General features: G+C 28.1%; 1 protein-coding gene across 1 annotated transcript in view; it reads right to left on the bottom strand.

The window, feature by feature from the left end:
- LOC119602410 (mucin-4-like) overlaps nt 1-22,801 on the bottom strand; it is a 268,982-nt gene that overhangs the window by 104,913 nt on the left and 141,268 nt on the right. Inside the window, 2 exon segments of the mRNA XM_037953923.1 lie at nt 269-277; nt 9,607-9,738. Coding sequence (XP_037809851.1) covers nt 269-277; nt 9,607-9,738 — 141 coding nt within the window.

The following is a 22,801-nucleotide window of genomic DNA, read 5'->3' as shown; positions in this document are numbered from 1 at the left end:
TTTTATACTGGCCAATAATACATTCAAAATCTATTCAAATCAAAGAAAATATTAAAAAACCTTTTCCTATAATCATACTTTTTTTATAAATTTTCTATCAGTTATCCAAAAAACAAATCGGTGATATTCGTTGGTATATATACATACATACGTATGTATGTAAATATGCATATACATATAATAAAACTCCGCAAACAAGACTTTTGTAAAAAGTTTGTGAATAAAAAGTTTTTGCTTTCCATCGCATTAGTTTAGTTTAAATCTGTACCTTGAGCACCTGCAAGTCCATTTTAAACGGATACATCCATATTCATTTCATACAATCGGTTTGGAAATAAAAAACGTAAAGAGAATCGAATAAATAATTTATATCAAAACATTTATTTTTAAGGGAGCATAAAAATTGTGATTTTTTTCCAATCAAATAAAATTTCTCAACTGTTTATATCCACATAAATGGAAGCTTTCGATATATGTATAAAGAATATACATTTCCAAAAAAATTAGAAATATAGTGCTGTTCGGATCAATTTGACTATAATAATAAGAAATGTAAATATATTTATTAAAAATTTGTATAATTAGTTTGTGTGTTCTACATTTTTTTATGTATTAAGATTTCATTATATGTATTTATACTGAAAAACAAAAAATATCGAATTTATCCACACATCGGGGGGTACCATACATGAACATTTTTTTTAATTAATTTTTGACATTTTCAATTACATTACATTGAACTTTGGTCAATTACAGTTATTTGAAGTGTATAATTGAGCAATAACCAATTACAATTACATTTAAGTTTTGCCAATGACAATTGCATGTAAATGAAAACTTTTAATTATTAAGTTTTCCCTTATAATTACATGTAATAGTAATTGGTAATACCTAAACAAGTATACAAGTATTTGGTAAAATCATATTACAGGTAATTTTAATTGGCAAAACTTCAATTATAAGTAATTGTTATCAAATAATGACTATTTTTAAAATTTTAATAAAAAAAAATATATTTGTAGAGACATGATCTGGTCATATGGATTATATCAACGCAATTCTCGAAAAATACTAGTACATTGATTTATTTTTTTAAGCTTTATTTATTGCTCTGAAAATAAAATGAATTTTTTGAGTTTTATTTATCGATCAAAAATTTATATTATTCTTTTTTTATCTGAAAACTTGATATAAAATTTTTGATTTTATTGACTAATTTTTATAATAAATTTAGAAATAACTTTTATTTTCTGGGTGATAAATAAAATTATTAAAAATTATTTTTTTCTGCTGGAAAAATAAAACTCGGTAAATACTGATTATTTTTTGAACAAAAAAAAGTTTTGTTTGTTGAGCAAACAGTAAATAATCAAAAGTAAATGTTATTCTCCGAACAAAAAATAAAACTTAAAATTGTTGTCTGGATAAATATGTTCGACACAACCAGGAAATCTTATTTCCATTGTCAACCTCAGGAAAAAACTATGTACGTATATATCGCACACCCAGTACAAATGTGACACAACTCAAATTTTTATTTTTGCGTTTTTATATTCTTTAAGCCTTAAGTTTAAGCCTTAAACTATGCACAAGATGCTTGTTTATCTTTAAAAAAAAATATTAGTGTATTTTGTTCTTGTTCAAGAAAAAACATTATATCTTTCTTTATGTTTCAGAATTTGCAAAAAATATTAGTGTATTTTGTTTTTGTTAACTGTTCAAATAAAAAACGTTGCGTTTCTCTATGTTTCAGAATTTGTAAAAAATTTGTTTCCTTTTCTTAAAAAGAAAGTTTTTGAGTTGTGTCACTCTTGTACGGGTGTGCGATATATTTTTCACTATATGTATATTAACATAAAACAAGCGCGATAAGCAAGGACCCACCAGATGGATTATAAAAACCAAACCGAATAACAGTATTCAATTTATTTTTTTCTGACTATAAAGGAAATCTCCAACTTTTAAAATCGATGTCTTCCGATTTAGATGAAATTGTATTTTTTTTGCTCAAAAGTTTGCTTAGACAATATCCCTCAAGTCTTTATAGTCTTAGAATGGGATGCGAGTGGGATATCTATCAAAAAATTATTTTTTTTAAATTAGGAATACAATTTCTTTGAATATTTGACATTTAATTTTCCCCTATTTTTTCAAAATGGAAATTTTTGTTGTATTTTTTTTACTCAAAAGGAAGCTTAGACCATTTCCTTAAAGAACTTTGTGGTCAATTAGTGGGATGCAAGGGGCATATATAAACAAATGTTTTAACTCAAAAACATTGTTTTTTGAGATCAAATATTTTTTATAGATATCCCACTCGCATCCTACTAAGTAACCACAAAACTCTTAAAAAAATTATCTAAGCTTTCTAAGCACACTACGTAGGATTTTATCCGATTTTCATGATGTATTTTATACCGATATCTTCATTCAGTTATGTAATATGTGTGATTACGTGATTATCGGAAATGGGCCTTATATGGGAGCTATGTCCAATTATAGACCAATCCGAAAAATATTTTGCAAAGTTATATATGTATATACAAAACATATTTATGTTGAATATTATTCCAATATCTTTATTTCTTAATTAGTTATTTGTATTTAAGTATTTTTCGAAAGTGGACCTTATATGGGAGCTGTGACCAATAATGGACCTATACACCATCTACCGCCACTGATGGTGGTGGAGCTTATAAAAATAATTTTTTAATAGATATCCCACTCGCATCCCATTCTAAGACTATAAAGCCCTTTAAGGAGTTTTTTGAAAAAAAAATAAAGAATCAAATTATTGTTAAAAAAAAATCAATGAAGAAATAGCTATCAGAACTCCTTTGGACAATTTTTGCTAGGATTTTTTGAGTTTGGTCACTTGATATGAAATTGCCCATATATAAAATCAAAAATTTTTTTCGTTGTTATAACCATAGTTGCCAGATGATTTGGGTGTAAAATCGCCAAATTTTGAGGAAAAAATCGTCAACTTAATTTTTGAAATCATCATTAAATCGTCAAAGCTATTTTTTTTTATCAATTTTTATAGATATTAGTTTTGTTTGTTTATTTGTTTTGTACTTTAAGTTTGCTTAGCTGCATTTGCAGGTAAGACTTCTTGGGCGAATCGAATGATTATAACGCCAACACCAATTATTCCAGTACGACTGGACGGAATATTAAATTAAGTTTTTTGGTTCTCCACCATAATCAAAATTAAAACCTAGGTTAAGTTAACACGAATGCATGTATTTCAAAAAACCGTAACACGGTACAGTTATTCGACGTCACACATTTGACCAATGCGGTTTGAAACGTAAAACTCTCGAAGGCAGAGCAAAAAGGACGGCCTGATTCCCCCTTAAGCAACGACGCGCGACGATCTTCCTCCACCAAGAGCTGATTTACGAATGCATTTGTTTATGATTTAAAATACTTTAAAGTTTAAATCGTCAAATCGACCAATCCCAGCAAAATAAGAACTTTCAAAGAAGCGAAAAAGAAGTAGAAGTTACTACTTAGAAGTACTGAAAAAGACCTGAAGAAGTGATGATTTTAACACAGGCTTGTCATAGGAGGGATATCCTTTTTATTTGATTCCAAATTCAATACTTCTGAAGTTATTCTCAAGAAGTAATTTTTGTGCTATTTTTTTGGAAGTTATTCGTGATATTCGCCTCTTCGGAAGTCTTTAAAGATCACTTCCTTAGAAGGTAGACAAACTCACTTAGTGCCACTTTTGAAGTGGTGATAAATATAATTATTTTGGAAGTACTTCTTTTTTTTTTTGCTGGGATCATCATTAACGGTGCTGTTTTTATCTATGCGGTTTATTTATAGTTTAATCTCCTTTTATCCTATTTGATAATGATAAAAATATGCAATTTAATACACAATTATTAAGGTATGAAATATTTGATTGGAAAAAATCACATTATTTTAAGCCCTTTTGTAAATAAAATGCAAATGTAAATGTTGAAATTGAGTACTTGCGTATGTTTTGATTTATTATTGTAGATATACTTATGTATATTTATAGTATGTGGTGTAAAAACTGAAGTGATTTTGTTTTCAGAACGTTGTGGTTGAAATTAACAACACAAATTCGATTTTCTTTAATAAAATATACTTAGAATAAATAAGTATGTAAATAATTAAAAAGTAATAATATGTAATTAAAATTAAAACAAAAGAAAAGGTATAAAACATGAACATTTTAATACATTGTTGTTGTATTTTGTACAGTGTGTTAAGATTATTTAAAATAAATTATTTGTTAATTTAGACATAGTCCTTAATCAATTAATATTTTAATATTATTTACATATGGCTAAATTCCATGTTAACACGAAAACTATTGCTTTATAAAACAAAAAAGAGTGTTATATATGTACATATATTCTTCTATGTCGAATCTCTTATATCTTCCGACAAAGCATGTCTCGTAAAATTAAAATAAATTTTGCTTGGTGGCTCAATATACATACATATGTATGCACTAAGATATTTATGAAGCAATGCTTTCATCATTTATACTTATTTATATGGTCAATTTCGTGTCAAGTGACCCAACTCAAAAACTTGATTTTGATGAAATTTGCACCAAGTCCAAGGCCAGACATAAATTTTCAACTCCATCTGTCAAGAACTGGCGGACTTAGAGGGACCAAAATTGGACATTATGGTCATACAGGGTTTTATTGAAATGTATCTTTTCACCGATTGGTCCTAGAAAAAATTGGATTATTCCTTTAAGACCTTTTTTTTGTTTACTTAGTAGTATGTGAGTGGGATAGGTATTAAAAAATATTTTACCTCAAATGCAAAGCTTTTGACTTAAAATATGGTTTTTTCACATAAGCCCCTTGCATCCCACTATGTAACTACAAAGCTCTTAAAGGAAATGGTTGAAGATTTCTTTTGAGCAAAAAAAAAAAAAAAAAAAAACAAAAACGTACATTATATTAAAAAAATATTCTTGAGTTAAAAAATATCTTTTTTGATAGGTATCCCACTCGCATCCCATTATGGGACCTTTAAAAGAAATTAGCTTTCATCTGAGCAAACAAAGGAGTTTAAAAATATTAACAAAAAATTATTTAAAAAAATTAAAAAAAAAAATAAAAAATATTTTTTTTGGAAACAATGAATTAATAGCTATCATTTTTTAAAAAAATATTTAATATAAAAAATACTTTTTTTTGGAATTAATAGCAATCTGAACACCTTTGGATAAATTTTGCTAGGACCAATAGGTGAAAAGTTACACTCATTTGAATAAACCCTGTATAACCAAAATGGCCAACTTTGACCCCCTCTAAGTTCGGAAGTTCTTGACCGATAGAGCTACTATTCAATAGTATTAACCGTGGTGCAAATCGGAAGACATCGATTTTAAAAGTTGGGTCACTTGACACGAAATTGCCCATATAAATAAGTATAAACGATGAAAGCATCCTATATACATTAGAGGTGTTCAAAAAATATCGATTTTACTCAGATGGGTTAATTAGTGTCTAAAACTAACTGGTGTTAAACGGGAACCCGTGCCGGAAATCGATTGAAAAGTGTAGAATTGGGTAAAAAATAGGACTTTTTTAATTTCTTCAAAAATTTTGCAATTAACATTTTATATTCTTAATATTTCGAACCAATCTTATATTCTAGAGAAAATTATCTTTCGAACAAGGTATAAAATATTACTATCATTTTATTTTCACAAATATTAAGCTAAAACGGCTAATTAATTCATATTTTACTCGATTTTCGTGTAGATATTTTTGTTTACATCGCTTTTGCTTGAAAAAAAAAAGATCAAACAATACAAAAAAGGCATAATTTCTTAATATATTTCTTGGGAAATTGTAAATAATTTTGTTGTTTGACCTTTGATATAAATGTTTTATACCTCATTGAATCGACAATTTTGCCTAGAAGATACGATTTTGAAATATTAAAAAAATATAATTTTAGTGACACAATTTAAGAAGAAATAAAAAAAGTCCTATTATTCACCTTAAATTTAACTTAAATTTAACACCAGTTGGTTTTAGACACAAATAAACAATCGAAGACCCATACATATGTATGTACATTAGACCGACTAACTCTGTATGGAAAGCAAAAACGTTTTTGTTACCCCTCTCAAAATTTAACTTGCTTTGTTTTATGATGATTACCAAAATATTTTAAGTCTAGCGATGGCCGTTCGTAGCTGGACCAAATTAAAAAAAGGTATTTTTGATTTTTTTTTAATTAAAGTTTTATTGTATCGTTTGAAGGGGATTTTAAAGCCGCGTCCAATGATGTATTAATTATAAATAACCGTTTGCTCATAATTGTCATATCCAAAAAAATTTAAAATTGTTACTGCCGGTCCACACTATTTTTTGGAAACTTTTGATTTTGCGTGAGAGAGAAAGAAATATCATTCATCTCTCTCGCGGTACGGAGTTTCTCGTACTCGGAAACTCGTTTTGTTTTGTTATTCTTCACATTCGTACAAAAACAAATCAATGCAATTAACACGTAGTTTCTGAAACAAAAGTTTCTATGTGTAGACATTAAGGAAACTTTAAAAGAGAATTAAGAAAAAGTTTCTCAACTAAAGTTTCCGTGTGTGGACCGGCACTTATGCTTTTCATTAATATAAATAAAATGTATGCAAAATTTGCACACCACTAGACGTGGCTTCATAAAACCTTACAAATGATAAGAAAAAACTGTAAAATTTAAGAAAATAACTGAAAAGGGACTTTTTTGTAACCGGTCCAACTCACGAACGGCCATCGATAGACTAAAAATATTTTGGAAACAATCATAAAACAAAACAAAGATTTTTTGAAATATATTGAATTAAACATAAAAAATCGAGTCCCCCATAGGATATTTTATTGATAACTGTCCAGCTCACGAACGGACAACACTAAACCCAAAATATTTCGGGTAACATCATATTATATAACAGCGTATATTTTGAGGGGGTAACTAAAGCAACATTTTTTGTGAGTCGGTCTAATGTACATACATATCATGGATTTCAGGAAAGAACACAGAAAAACTGACAATTTTTGACCTCATGTCTTTCAATTTCTTTCATATTATCAATATATTTTCTTTATGTAGAAAATAAATCAACTCCATTTTTTATTTTGAAAAATTTCAAGAAACGCGATTTCTGTAGCGGTTTTAATTTGTTCGAAAACTACAAAAAATAAAATGGAATAAAGCTTTGAATGTTCATATCTTTGAGAGTTTATATCGGATTTTGTTGATTTAAAGCACAATCTAATACTATGGCTGTGCTCTTTCATTCTAACTTAATTTTTATATTAGAAAGTTTAAGATTATGCATTTTTTATGGAAATGCACTTTTTGAATATGTTTTTGAAATCGTTCTCCCTGTTTAAATTATTTTAAAAGTGCATTAATCGATTATTTGAAGCTTTCTATGCAAAATATAAAAATATTTTTTTTTTAATTGTTTTATATTGGCAAATTTTTAAATATTATTGATATTTTATACATTTAACAGAATTTAAATCTGCTTAAAATACATTGGAATTGGAATGGGTAAATATTTAAATTCGATTACCACTAACGTATACTTTCATCAAAATACATTTCTAAATAATATTTTTGAAGATAAATGCATTTTTGATGCAAGTCGTTCTCTCTGTTGACAGTATTTTCAAATATTATAAATCAAAATTTGCTATTTTTTATATCATATAAAATAAATTTTTTTATTAAACGAATATTCAAGCATCATTTTTCGCTATATTTTGAAAATAATTTTTTTTTAGTCTAAGTTAGATCAAATGCCCATCAAAAATATAAAAATGTTTATTTTATATAAAAAATTATAGATTTATCAATAATGAACTTACAATATATGTTAAACATGGAGAACAATGTAGAAAATGCACACAATGCATATTGCATCAAAAATACATTTATCTTAAAAAATATTACTTTGAAATGCATTTTGATGAAAGCGTACATTAGTGGTAATCGAATTTAAATATTTGCATCCCAATTCTGATCAGTGCTGTATTTTAAGCAGTTTTAAATTCTGTTGAATGCATAAAATATCAATAAAATTTAAAAATTTCCTAATATAGAATATTTTAAAAAATCGAAAGATTCAAATATTCGATTAAAGCACTTTTAAAAAATTTTAAAAAGGGAGAACGATTTCCAAAATGCATTTAAATAAAAAATGAACTATCTTAAACTTTTGAATATACAAATTATATTGGAATGAAAGATCACAGCCATAGTATTAGATTGTGTTTTAAATCAACAAAATCAGATATCAACTCTCAAAGATATGAACCTTTAAAGTTTTATACCTTTTTGATTTTTTTTTAGTTTTAGAACAAATTAAAATCGCAATAAAGTTCGCTTTTTTTCGGAATTTTTAAGAATTTAATGTAAATATGCCTTATATGTCTAATAGAGTATGTGTTTACAAAAAATTAAAGAAATCTGAAGACCACCATTTCTTAATTGATTTCACATGGAATTCATGATAGTATATATGTATATTTATTAAATATATGTACATAATTTTAAAAGATTTTTGAAAATTTTTTAGACAATAAACTGAATTTTGGTTGAGATTTTAGTTCTCATAAAACTGGTTTATGTCGAATTATGTTAAAGTCATTTTCTCAGGGGAGCTTATATGGTGGAAATGGACATTTATGGTCAGATTTTATATGTATAAACCTAACATCTGCTAAATTGTACGGATGCTACATACATAAATAACATATTTATGACTATTTATATCGTATTCCATAGCTTATGGAAGCTATGTGAAATCGTCTACAGATATTGTCCTTTTTCAGTAACGAACAAATCTTATCAATAAAAAATATTTATGGTAATGTCAGGTCTTTAGCTCTTTTTGCTGGACCCTACCGTATTTTCAACAGAGAAGCGGACGGACATATGTATATACTTTTGTGTGTCTACGACCAATATTTCAAAGTGTTACAAGCGGAATGTTAAAATTAATTTAATCGCCGCCATCTTTTGTCGGGGGTATAAAAATAATATAAAATACTATTAAAAATTTAGTTTGAGTTAACAAGGAAAATAATCCATGTACAATCTGCGACATAATCATTTACACATGTAAATTAATTTGATAACACAAATAAAACAAATATTCAATCTAAAACTTTGTGTGTATGATATTAAGTATAAAATTAAATATTAACTGTAGAATATGAGGTCGAAATAGAAAACCTAAAATCAAGAGTAGAGTTGTAAAGTTGTCGGGCATGAAAGGCCTAGTTCAATTGAAATATTTCAGGATTGTTTATTTGAAATATTATTAAAAATAAAAAAATAAATAAACTCATGAAAAAGAACCGATTGAACTCAAAGAGCGATTTAGTTCATTCATCTGAATTGAACTATTTAGCACAACTCTACTAAACAGCACCTTTCTTTTTAGAAAATATCTCTGAAAAACATTAAAATTACAACCAAATTTTTACTGGTTTTCTTAATTGGTGTACCATAATTATTTCGCAGACTGTAGTTGAGATAAGCAACATAGAGCCATTTTTTTTAGTAAAAGCAATTTGTACTTACAAGTTCCGACACCAAAGGTATAGATTTTCGACGTGGTCGTATATCCGGCATACTGTCGATATTACTGTAGAAAGGATTGTCTCCAGGATGACCATTACCACGTAGGCCCACATCTCCCGAAGTGCTGCCATTCTATAGTAAAAATAAAAAAATACATTTAGATTTTTTAAATATACATATAATAAAATAATTTTAGTTTAATTACAAAATTAAGGAAAAAACTTTCGAAATATTTTTTTATAACACGTATTGGTCATGGGACGAGCTCTAAAGAATTTAAAAGTATTATTAATGTTATATAACAAAAAAATGTTTATCGAATTGTAAAATTATTTTCAGATGAGGGGTTTTGTAGGTGATAGAATTTTTGGAAATTTTAGAATTTAATCACTATATTTAATTATTTTAATCAATTTATGAGTATTTATATAATTTTCTGAAGCGGAACTTATATTGGGTCATGGATCCAAGATGGACCGATTCTTATGAAAGTTGTCAGAGAGATATATATGTTCCTACAAAACTTGTTTATGTTCCGGACCTTCTGATTTGATGCTTTCTAGCTCACAACTACTACAAATATATTATTATCTCTTCAGAAATCGACACAACTAAGTTTTTGTAATAACCTCCCTTTCAATTGACTCTATCCCTATACAAACTCTCCTTTAGAAAATGCCTTAAATGCCCATAATTGATATATAACCATTTGTATCGCGATAAAATCTGAACTAAATAGTTATAATTTAATTCCCGCTTCAGTTAGCGAAGTAATGTAAAATCAATTTCGCATGTGTATGAGTGATAATAACACAATGCCCGCAGGGGCATGTTTGGCCGCCAATGATGTACGGGCATGGCGGAGAGCACTGTAATAGAAAACCAGCTTGTATGATTTGCGCTAACCAACACCATACTAATGACTGTCCGTTTAATTCTACAGAAAAAAGACCAGCAGTATTCTCTTGTTTTAATTCATTGGCGGCCAAACATGCCCCTGCGAGCATTGTGTTATTCTCATTCATACACATGCAATACGAATGTTCTCAGCAACAAAACAAACTATACACAAAACAAAAACAATTTAATTTAGTTGCTCTCTTTATGAAATGATACACAGAGAATATTTTCAAAAGCCGTTACAAATAAATGTTTGTATAAATACTTTTGACAGATAGTTTTATTAGGTAAATAATTATTTACAATTATATTTGTATTGTCATTTATTCAAGCAATTAATCGCCAAAATTTTATCGATTAACGGTTAATCATTTGAACACTTATAAACGGACATACATACATATGTCCATAAATACATCAACATATGCATTAATACATTCTTACATCAATATATACATCAATACATCGTTTCGTCAATACATACATACATCGATGTATACATTCCCTCTGTTGTTCATTTATAATACAAATAATATGAATAACACAAATAAGTGCAAACATATAATTTTTTTCAGTGCAAAGCACACATTTTTTCATTTATGTTCTCTTTCATATTTTACACTACACCAGCGTTGCGCGCAGGGCTGCCAGATGAATTTTTGAAAAAATCGTCAATTTCCCGATAAATTTTTAAATAATCGTCATTTTGGTTTTAAGAAATCGTAAAAAAATCGGAGAATATGAAAAGCTTAAAATTTTTATAAAATATTGAAAATATTGTAATATTTTAAGATGAAATTTATTAAAAAAATATTATATTAATACATATTTATGTAAAATTCGAAAAATACGGAATATTATTGCTCAAGATTCAATAAACTTTGAGTTTTGAAGAATATTCGACAGTAATGTTAATTCTTTTCTAATGTTCTCATAATGTTTTCAATGTTCTGGCATTTTTAAAAATATCAAACATAAATACTGCTAAAATTACATAGTGTTCACATATAGTTTTTAGGTATAGAAACTTGTTCATCTTTTTCCTTAAATTTCTCAAAGCTTGTTGCATCAAAATATTGCTTGTTTTGGTGCACAAGGAATATTTTAATCTTTTTAAGCATAAAACTGTTTGTAAAATTTTTTAAAGTTTTCTGTAAACAAGTACTTATCCAACAAAAAATATTCTTGATTTGGAAGCAATAAATATAACTACTGCATCTTTAACTCCTTCTTCTATTGCATCTTAAAATTATTGCCTTACAAAAAAGATTTTGGAAGGCATATATTCAGCAATTATTGTTAGTGGTGTAGAAATTTGCTTCTCAACAGCTCTAAAATCACTTAATTTTTGCATCTTTCTAAATTTAAATCAATGTTCAGTGTTGAAAAATAATATTAATTAACTGAAATTAGCGCAATTTCAACAATATGAAATATGGACATTTTGGATTCCTTAGGCATAGCTCTACGAGAGGAATCCGATTTAAAAATCATATATTCTTTTATAACAAGTGCAAGCGGTAACAACTGCTCTCTGCCTTACAAATCTGCTTCCGAGGATGCCCTATTTTTTGCAGGGTAGATATAAAAAGAATAAACTTGGTGAGATTTCTTCGTAAAATTTAGTTCTTTTACAAAACTTGTTTGTACTGGATTTAACTTATACAGTGTGAAAATTTGGTTCAGATCTGTCGATCTCTTCAAAAGTTATAAGAAATAATGTACATAGCATACACATTTAGATGTAAAATATGTTTAAGCTTTAAGAGCTTAAAACTCAAAACACACTTTTTCGACTTAGAATGTTTTATAATAGAATTTAATTTCTAGTTTTCATTATAATATAAATTCTATTTTTACTGAATTCCAAGTTTAATATTAATTTCTTTTTTTCACTTTAAATTAAAAAAAAAAAAAAATCTTTAATTTTTTTAATTTTTCAAAAATCGCCACTTTGCTATTTTTGAAGCGAAGAATCGTCAAAATGACGATAAATCGTCAAATCTGGCAGCTATGGTTGCGCGTTCATATTGTTCAAATTACGAAGATTTTCGGCAATTCACACGTACACTACCCGATCGTAAACAAAACTCATAGCAAGAGCGTAAAAATACAAAAAATGATCTTCAGTTGCTTAACAGCATTCAAAATGTAGGTTGATGTCGCTTTGTTTCAAAAATTGCAAAAACAATTTGTAAAAACAACAACACAATTTGTAAACAAGAGAATTACTTGCAAAAAACTCGTACACTCCAAAACAATTTTACTAGTGCATAAGAATGAAAACACATAAAAACAGTATTTTTATACCCTTCACCTTCGTGAGAAGGGTATATATAAGTTTGTCATTCCGTTTGTAATTTCCAAAATATAATTTTCCGACCCCATAAAGTATATACATATATTCTGAATCCTTATAGATAGCGGAGTCGATTAAGCCATGTCCGTCTGTCTGTTGAAATCAGTTTTCTGAAGACTCCAGATATCTTCGGGATCCAAATCTTCAATAATTCTATCAGACATGCTTTCAAGAAGTTTCCTATTTAAAATCAGCAAAACGGATTTTGCTGATTTTAAATAGGAGTTATAAGCAAAAATCCGAGACAACCTCTGAAAATTTCATAAAAAATAAACAACAATAACGCTACTTATTCATTGCCTTTGTATTTTGTTTTTTTGAGTATTTCGTTTCATCTGTTTGGATGTCTGTTTGATTTACTGCCTTGTGTATTTTTTTGTGTGTTTATTTCGTTTAGCGTATTTGTTGTTCATTATGTTTTGCTATTGCTATAATAAAGATATAGTCAGGAAAATGAATTTTTAAATACACTATGGTGAAGGGTATATAAGATTCCGCACAGCCGAATATAGCACTCTTACTTGTTAATACTTTTTTTTACACATTTTAAATAAAAAACTTTATCTTTGTGAAGAAATATATATTTTTCTTTTCTTTGAATATGTTTTATCTGTAAAATTTACTATTTTCCTTGTTATGAAATTTGATCATAACCAGTGTTGCCACAACAAAATTTTTTTTCTAACCAAAATTCGAATAAAAAATAACCAAATTCAGAAAAAAGTAAACTAAATTATTTTTATTTGTTTCATGTTTACATTTGGACATTAAAATAACAAATTCATTTTCTGAAGTGGAACTTGTAACTATGTTAAATTTCGTCGCTAAACTGGTATTATGAAGACAGTTATGCGTTAAAGTAATTTTCTGTAGGGGATCTTATATGAGACGTATGGTCAATTATGGACAAATTCTCATAAAATCTGACAGAGATATTTTAGTTCCTTTAAAACTTGATTATGTTGAATTTTGTTGCTATATTGCAGTACAGTATGTGCTTTAAAGTCATTTTCTGAGGAGACTTTTTATGAGGGATAGAGTCAATTATATACCGATCCTCATAAACTTTGACAAATACATTTCCAAAAAAACTCTTTCATACTGAATTTCATCGCTATAGATGGTTTTTTAAGCAATATAGTAATTTTCTGAATAGGGCATAATATGGGGGCTACGTGGAATTGTTGACCGATATTTCGCAAACTGGGTCAACTAAAAATATTTTGGCAAAATATTTCAGTTTTACATTCATAACTTCAGCAATATTTGTAAACGTAATTTAGGCAAATTAGCACAGTATCTGTTTATGCAAAATTTCAAATAGGTATAGAAGTTGCAATTATACTTTCAATTTTAAATTAAATTTGGAGGACATAATCCACTAAGTACGTAGACTATTCCCACCAAAATCCATAAAAATCGAAATGCGAAATACAGCCTAATTCCTTTTTTCCTATAAGTACCGCGAGTTCTTTACATAAAAAGTTCCAATAGAAATATTAACGGAAGGACGGACGAGTTTGAATCGACCCAAAAAGCGATTTTAAGTTCATGGATGCAACAAAAGGAGAGAGAGGATCCATTATTCACTGTGTTAGATTGGCTAGTGTAAATGAAATAATATTACGGTGTTGTTATGATTAAAATCAACTCATTTAATATGTGGAAAATGCATAGGTACTTTTGCTAAATCCTAAACCAATCAAGATATCGAAAAATACCTTTGTGCACATACGTATAACCATTAGATGTACAAATTGCAGTAATAAAAATTTCGAATAGTAAAAAAAATTCCACATATTACCAAAATTCAAAACAGGAACGATATGTATATTTACATAGTTGATTTAAAACTAGATATAAAAGAAGTTTTTTTTTTTAATTTTTTTTTAGAATAAAAGCAAACAGCATTTAGTTCAATTGTTTGCAAAAAATAACCAAAACGAAAAAATAATTCACATGTACACATGCAAAATAAAAATAACCAATTTTGGTTAATAATAACCAAAGTGGCAACACTGGTTATTAGCATTAATAATAAAAAAAAAAAATCTTTTATCTCTAGTTTTAAATCAATTATGTAAATATACATATCATCCTGTTTTGAATTTTGGAATTTTTTTTTACTATTCGAAATTTTTTTATTACTGCAATTTGTACATCTACTGATTATACTTAATCTTAATTGGTTAGGATTTAGCAAAAGTACCTATGAGTTTTCCACATATTAAATAAGTTGATTAAAATCATAACAACACCGTAATATTATTTTATTTACACTAGTCAATCTAACATCGTGAATAATGAATCCTCTCTCTCCTTCTGGTGCATCCATGAACTTAAAATCACTTTTTGGGTCGATTCAAACTCGTCCGTCCTTCCTTTAATATTTCTATTGGAACTTTTTATGTAAAGAACTCGCGATACTTATATGAAAAAACGAAGTAGGCTGTATTTCGCATTTCGATTTTTATGGAATTTGGTGGGAATACTCTACGTACTTAGTAGATTATGTCCTCCAAATTTAATTTAAAATTGAAAGTTAAATTGCAACTTCTATACCTATTTGAAATTTTGCAGAAACAGATACTGTGCTAATTTGCCGAAATTCTAAGATAAATGATTTAATAAGAATTAATAAAGTATTTTCTGCTTATTGATGTAAGGATAGTATTACAATATCTTTAAAGCAGTCATGGGCAAACACATACCACCATGTGTATATTTGTGTGCGTTAAGCAGCAGAGAGATGACTGCACGTTATAACAAAATGGTGGTACACTGAGAAAAGTTTTGAAATTTGTTTTCTATTGCAAATACTTTTTACGACGAGAAAAACTCATGAACTTTTGGGCATTTTAAACAAAAATGGAATAAAGGGAAAGAGTTTTTCATTTAAGAAAAGTAATAGTATTTTTAAAAAGTAGTATTAAATAAAACTACTGAAATATCATTAAGAAAATCACGACTTTCTATTCGATTTCGAACTTTTAAGGGATATTACCGAGATATTAACTGAACTTAATTTAAAGTTCAACTAATCTATCCAAATCAATGTTTCCTATATATTCCTTAATACGCAATAAGTCACCAATGTGTTGATCGGTTAACCTATTCCGCAATTTACTTAAAATCAGTTTCATACTTGAGAATGCCACCTCACAGTTATATGTGGTGCCAAACATGGAATATAGCTTATATATTTCGTTTTTTAAATTGAAATATTTTGTATCATCTATCTTTTGCCAAAATTTTTCCCCAGATTCCATAGGAACTTCAAAATCATTACGCATTTTATGCAATTCTTCGTGAAGAAAAGCATCTTGCTCTTCTATTTCACATCTAAGGGGATTATCATGTATTTCTATTGTTTTTTTTATAAATTTTAAGTCTTGAAATCTGTCATTGTAATTCTTTTTTATGGACTCAACTATTTTGGCGTATTTCTGAATACAATCAAACGTATTAAAATTAAATTCTATGAATATTGATGAAGTTTTCTTAAGATTTGATATACTATTACTTTTTAATTGATTTATTAAGAGATCTAATTTTGTACTAAATTGGTGACTAATTCTATTCAAATGAAATATTTTTATATTTTTACCTTGCAGGCATAAATTAAGGTCATTTAATATCTCGGTAATATCACATAAAAATGCGAATTAGTAAGGTGTTTTGTATCTTTATTGGATAAAGTTTTTAAAAATTCGAGTACTTCTTTTCTTAAATGGAAAAGTCTTTCCAAACTTTTGCCTCGACTTAGCCAACGGACTTCGGTATATAAAAGTAAATCTCCATAATCCGAATTAAGGTTTTCTAGAAAATCTTTAAAGCTTTTCTACATATAATTTTATAACATACGACGCATTGTGCCTCACCGTCCATATTTTCTATAAAAAAGAAATCATTTTCCCAATTTATAGCAAACATTTTGCTAGGTGTAATAAAAGAGAAAAAATCATAAGCATAAAAAGATCCGCAACGTGATCTTGCTTCTACAAAAGCTGAACAGCAACTGATTTGATTTTGATCTCTGAGATCGTAACAAAGCAACAAACAAGTGGTCATTTTAGTAAAACACAGACACACTAATACACACAAGCTTATAGTGTAGGTGTGTCAACAAAGCGTCAGCAGAATTTCTTGGCCTATGCACGCGTGCATTAGAATTTCAGTTTTGCTCGTGACTGCTTTAAAGTATCAACTGATATTTTTAAGTAACACAGCTAAGGAAAATGAAATTGTATTGTATACAAAAGTTGTAATAACATCTAAACTCGCACGGCGAACAATAATCGCGATATATGCAAAGATTTGATACTCATGACCTTTGACTTCTACTATCTCACCATGACTTTTAGTTCTTTATTTACATTTTCTAGATGATGTTGTATACTAGTTTTTATTTTACCGTCTTAAATTCTAAATTTTGGTCAATTTGTCGGATAATTTGGATAGATTACGTTTACTGAAGTTATGAATGTATTGCTAACATCCGCTACATGGTATTATAATTTGGTCAAATATACCCCTTAAACCCAAATTTCGAACGAAATCTCGAAATCTGTACATAAAATGGGATGAATTTTATAATTTTAAATTGTCATATGTGGAGTATTTTTGAATTGCGCTAAAACGCGTTAAAAACTCAGCTATTTTTTAAAATAAATATTAATTACACTTATTAACGAATCCGCAAAGAGACATATATTTATTGTTGAAAACACGATAGAGTCGAAAAGAAACAAGATAGAAAACTGAAATATTTTGCCAAAATATTTTTAATTAACCCAGTTTGATTGGTATTGAAAATGCGAAATATCGGTCAACAATTTCACCTAGGCCCCATATTATGCCTTATTCAGAAAATTACTATATAGCTTAAAAATGCATCTATAGCGATGAAATTCCATATAAAAAAGTTTTATTGGAAATGTATTTGTCAAAGTTTATGAGGATCGGTATATAATTGACTCTATCGGATAGAGTTTATCCCTCATAAAAAGTCTCCTCAGAAAATGACTTTAAAGCTCATACTGTACTGCAATATAGCAACAAAATTCAACATAATCAAGTTTTAAAGGAACTAAAATATCTCTGTCAGATTTTATGAGAATTGGTCCATAATTGACCATACGTCTCATATAAGATCCCCTACAGAAAATTACTTTAACGCTCATAACTGTCTTCATAATACCAGTTTAGCGACGAAATTTAACATAGTTACAAGTTCTACTTCAGAAAATGAATTTGTTATTTTAATGTCCAAATGTAAACATGTTTACTTTTTTCTTAATTTGGTTATTTTTTATTCGAAATTTGGTTAGAAAAAAAATTTTGTTGTGGCAACACTGCTAATAACCATAATAATGTCAATAATGACAATATATTTAACAACAACAATATCAGTTATGCCATGAATGAAATAAACAAGATTTCGACACCGACAATTCCGTTATTTTAATCTACTCTTTTACTCATTTTTCGTGACGTCAACAGTGCTTGTTTTACTATGTTTTAAATGTAAAATACTTATTTCTTCCATGAAATTTGAAAACAAATAATGAAAAAATAAAAATAAGTAAATTAAAATGTGGTGTGCAATCAAAAATTGTAATAATAGTAATAAATCAAAAGCGTGTGCAATAATTTTTTTTAATATTCCTTCAGATCCTAGCTTATTAAAGGAATGGATAAGTTTTTTGCCATAATAAAAAAAATAACGTTAAAAAGTCTAAAATCTGTATGGAGCATTTCAAAACCTAAGAAGTACGACATCAAGAAAGATAAAGTATAAAAAGATAATGACTTGAACTTTAATATAGCAATAATTTATAATAATAATTAATAAGGTTAAATATTCCTAATAACATAAAACGTAAAATACATTTTATTTTAGTTTTAAACATAATTATTCACTTCTCTATTATAAATCTCATACAATTTTCATATCATACAATCAGTTCTAGGCACTGATGACGTCATTGAGCTTTAAGAGAGCCATGTCGCCATCTGTGTTTATTTCTTTATGTCAGTTATGCTAATAAATTGAGAGCTATGTGTGACTTGTTTACTACTGATCAGCTGTTCGATATATTCACTACAGCCATGGATGATTTTAATAGATGCACTACTAAAGTACAACAAATAAAAGTTGTAATGTCAATGGTGAAATATGCATATGGTTTATCCTAACTTTAACGATTTTAAATTACTTCACTGGAATGCTAATGGCATATCCAACTTCTCCAAACTCAAACTTTTTCTTCTCGAAAAAGAAGATATTAAAATTGCATCCATAAATGAAACCTTTTTACAATGGAATACAAACCTTATTTTAAAAACGTCCACCTTTATCGCAATGATCGTTGTAGTACTAGAGGCGGAGGAGTTGCTTTGTTAGTACATAAAACGATTGAACATAAAAATCTGTTAGTGACTAATACTCAACAAATAGAAAATTTATCTATCGACATTACTGTTAACAATAGATCTCTAGTAATCACTATTGCCTATTCCCCACATTATGGAACAAATTTCTCAAATGACATCTCAGAGTTAACATCCTCGAGTAAAGAATATATCATCCTTGGAGACCTTAATGTCAAACACACTTCTTGGAACTGCGTTTCAAACAATTCCGCTGGTATTTCACTATTTAGCATACAACAGTCAGAAGAATTTTTAGTATACTTTCCTGATAAACCTACGCTGTATTCGCACCAATTAGGGCGCATGGCTTCAATGGTAGACATTGTAATAAGTAATACCACCCTTAATTTATACTTAAAAACATTAGACTACGTAATACCATCTGATTACCGTCCTATTATTTGTTCCCTGAAAAAATCAAAAGTGGCACAAATAGATCTCTCTCTCTCTCGTTAAAGTTGACTACAGATTGATCAACTGGACCATTCCATAACTACTTGGACAACAGGATTAACCTTAACACTATGTACACAAACAAATCTGAAATTGATCGTGATAATAAGTAAATTTATTGATTTGATACTAAAATCAAGAGAAGTGTCAACCCCGAAAGTATCCCAAGTGTATTATCATGTTTTACCCAAAACATAAAACTTAGAAGATCAATTATAAGAAGACGCCAACGATCATCAAATCTGCAAGAGATTAATTTTTATGACAAATTTTCAAAATTTCTTAACAAACTTATAGATAGAGATATCAAAAGAAATCGAAATGAAAAATGGCCTATATTATTGTCAAACATGAAACCGGGAGATACACTATTTTGGAAAATTAGTATAAATTTGCGAGGTAAAAATAATAAAGGTATACCGTCAATAATACAAAAATTACATCGGATAATCAAAAAGCTGAAATTCTGGCTGAAACTTTTCTAAAGGCCAATAAATTAACATCAAACTATCTACACTTAGTTGATTATACTGTAAATGCAACTGTAAACAGTTTTCTCAATGAGAGTTTAAATACAAATTAATAGTTCTTACGTCAGTCGAGGAAGTATCTAATTTATTGTCGTCGCTAAAAGCCTCAAATTCACCTGGTTTTGACAACATTCCAAATATTATTCTTAAAAGGCAATAAAGTTATTGGTATTAATTCTCAATAGTTGTATAAAGATTAACTATTTTCCTTATATATTTAAGAGCGCTAAAATTATAGCAATTCATAAACCCAATAAACCAAAAGAACAAGCTTCTAGTTATAGACCAATAAGTCTATTGAGTAATCTCGGCAAATTATTCGAGAAAATTTTTCTTCTACGGATAAACGAATTTGTAAATACCAACTGTGTTATAGCTGACGAGCAATTTGGATTCAAGAAGGAACACAGTACTATACATCAAATCAATAGAATAAAAAACACTATAATAAGGAACAAAAACAACAAATGAAGTATTGAATTAATATTGTTAGACGTAGAAGAGGCGTTTGACACCGTTTGGCACAATGGCCTAATTTATAAACTTTTAGAATATAACATTCCCCAATATCTATGCAAACTTGTTTATTAAAGATAGATCATTTATGGTCGCAGCTAATAATAAACTATCCTCTCGAAAATCAAAAACAAATGGGTTACCTCAAGAATCCGTTCTGTCTCCACCGTTGTACTCGATCTTCACGTCTGATTTTCCAGTTCCAAAATATATGAATACATCAAGTAAACTCACTAGCGCTCTTTTAAAGAAAATGGAAAAAAGTCTTCTGGCTGGCAAAAAATATTTCTATAAATGGAAAATTAAAATAAATCCTAGCAAAACACAAGCTATAATTTTCCCCTACAATAGATCACCTAAAAGAACTCCTAACCGATCAATTCGATTTGGAAATTAATGCATAAATATAAATAATGATGTCAAATACCTTGGAGTTACCTTAGACAAAAAACTTATTTTTAAAACACATGTAGGAGAAACATGTATAAAAGCACTTAAATCAATCAGATCCCTTTGGCCTCTAATTAACAAGCGCTCTTCATTAAATATAAAAAATAAAAAACTGATTTTTAAAAGTGTCATTAGTCCAATTCTGACTTATGGAAGTCCAATTTGGAGTTCTGCTGCAAATTGCCATCTTAAAAAGCTACAAATTATTCAAAATAAATGTCTCAAAATTATGCATAGTAAAAACTTTAGATATCCGACATTTCTCTTGCATCATGAAACAGGAAACGAATTGATTATTGAATACATCAATAGAATGAATTTAAATTATTACAATAAAGTAGAAATTCGTCTTATCTCTTGATAAGAGAATGTAGACGTCTAATATGAAAATATATATAAATCACCAAATGAGAAAAAATTTACTTATGGAAATTATTGATCTCAATAGTTTACTATAAGTACATTATATTTTGAATTACTTTTATATAGCATAAGGTTTTTTTCTTACCCTATTTTACCTTAAACTTTTCAAAAGAAAAAATGTGAATCAATATCTATGAATCCCATTAATTAATTGTTGTAATATGGTTATAAGTCGATAAGATCTCAAAATGCTAGCATGTATATATATACTAGCTTTACCCAGTGTGCTTTGCTACCCTAAAAGCAGTATAAATAAAAAACCCACTTAACGATTTTGAAGATTCTAACTGCAATAGTTCTCTAGATTTAGAATATGTTACATATTAGAGATGCCAAGCAAATTACTGAAAGTTCGCCAATTTCTATCTATCTATGAAAAATTTGAATAATATAATAGTTTCCAAGATATACAAAATTTTGTATTTAATTCATTTATGTAGTGCCAAGCCCTCAATTGAAAGCTCGCCCGTTATTCTCTAAATGTTCACTGAATGTCAGAGTTTTTTATGTAAAATTTTAAGATTCTAGCTCTAGTAGTTTCCAGATATACAATTATTCTATTTCATTCATGTGGGGACTTCAAACTCCCCAGATGAAAGTCCGATATTTTTCCTCCAAAATATTCAGATGATTATTGAAGTAATTTTTACAAAATTTAAAGAATCTAGTTCTATTAGTTTCCCAGATAAACGAAATTTTATATTTAAGTCGTATGGGAGTTGTTAAGTTCCCCATTGAAAGTCCGCCCGTTATACACTAATTGTTCAGATGAATGTCAAAGTTTTTCAAGTAAAATTTGAAGATTCTAGCTCTAATAGTTTCTAAGATATACGATTTTTTCTAATTAATTCATATGGGGGCTCCACGTCCCCCATATGAAAGTCCGCTCGTTTTCCCCCAAAATGTTCAGTTGAATATTAAAGTAATTTATGCAAAATTTGAAGAATCTGGTTCTATTAGTTTCCCAGATAAATGAATTTTTGTATTTAATTAATATGGGAAGTGCCAAGTCCCCGATTTAAAGTCCGCCAATTATTCCCTAAATGTTCACATTAATGTCAAAGTACTTCATGTAATATTTAAAGATTCTACATCTAATAGTTTCTCAGATATAAGAATTTTTCTATTA

The sequence above is a fragment of the Lucilia sericata genome, unplaced genomic scaffold, assembly GCF_015586225.1.
Source record: "Lucilia sericata isolate MDLA Ls3-8-SP2 unplaced genomic scaffold, ASM1558622v1 Contig000228F_arrow, whole genome shotgun sequence".
NCBI classification, from domain to species: Eukaryota; Metazoa; Arthropoda; class Insecta; order Diptera; family Calliphoridae; genus Lucilia; species Lucilia sericata.
This window is presented reverse-complemented; position numbering and strand designations above follow the sequence as displayed.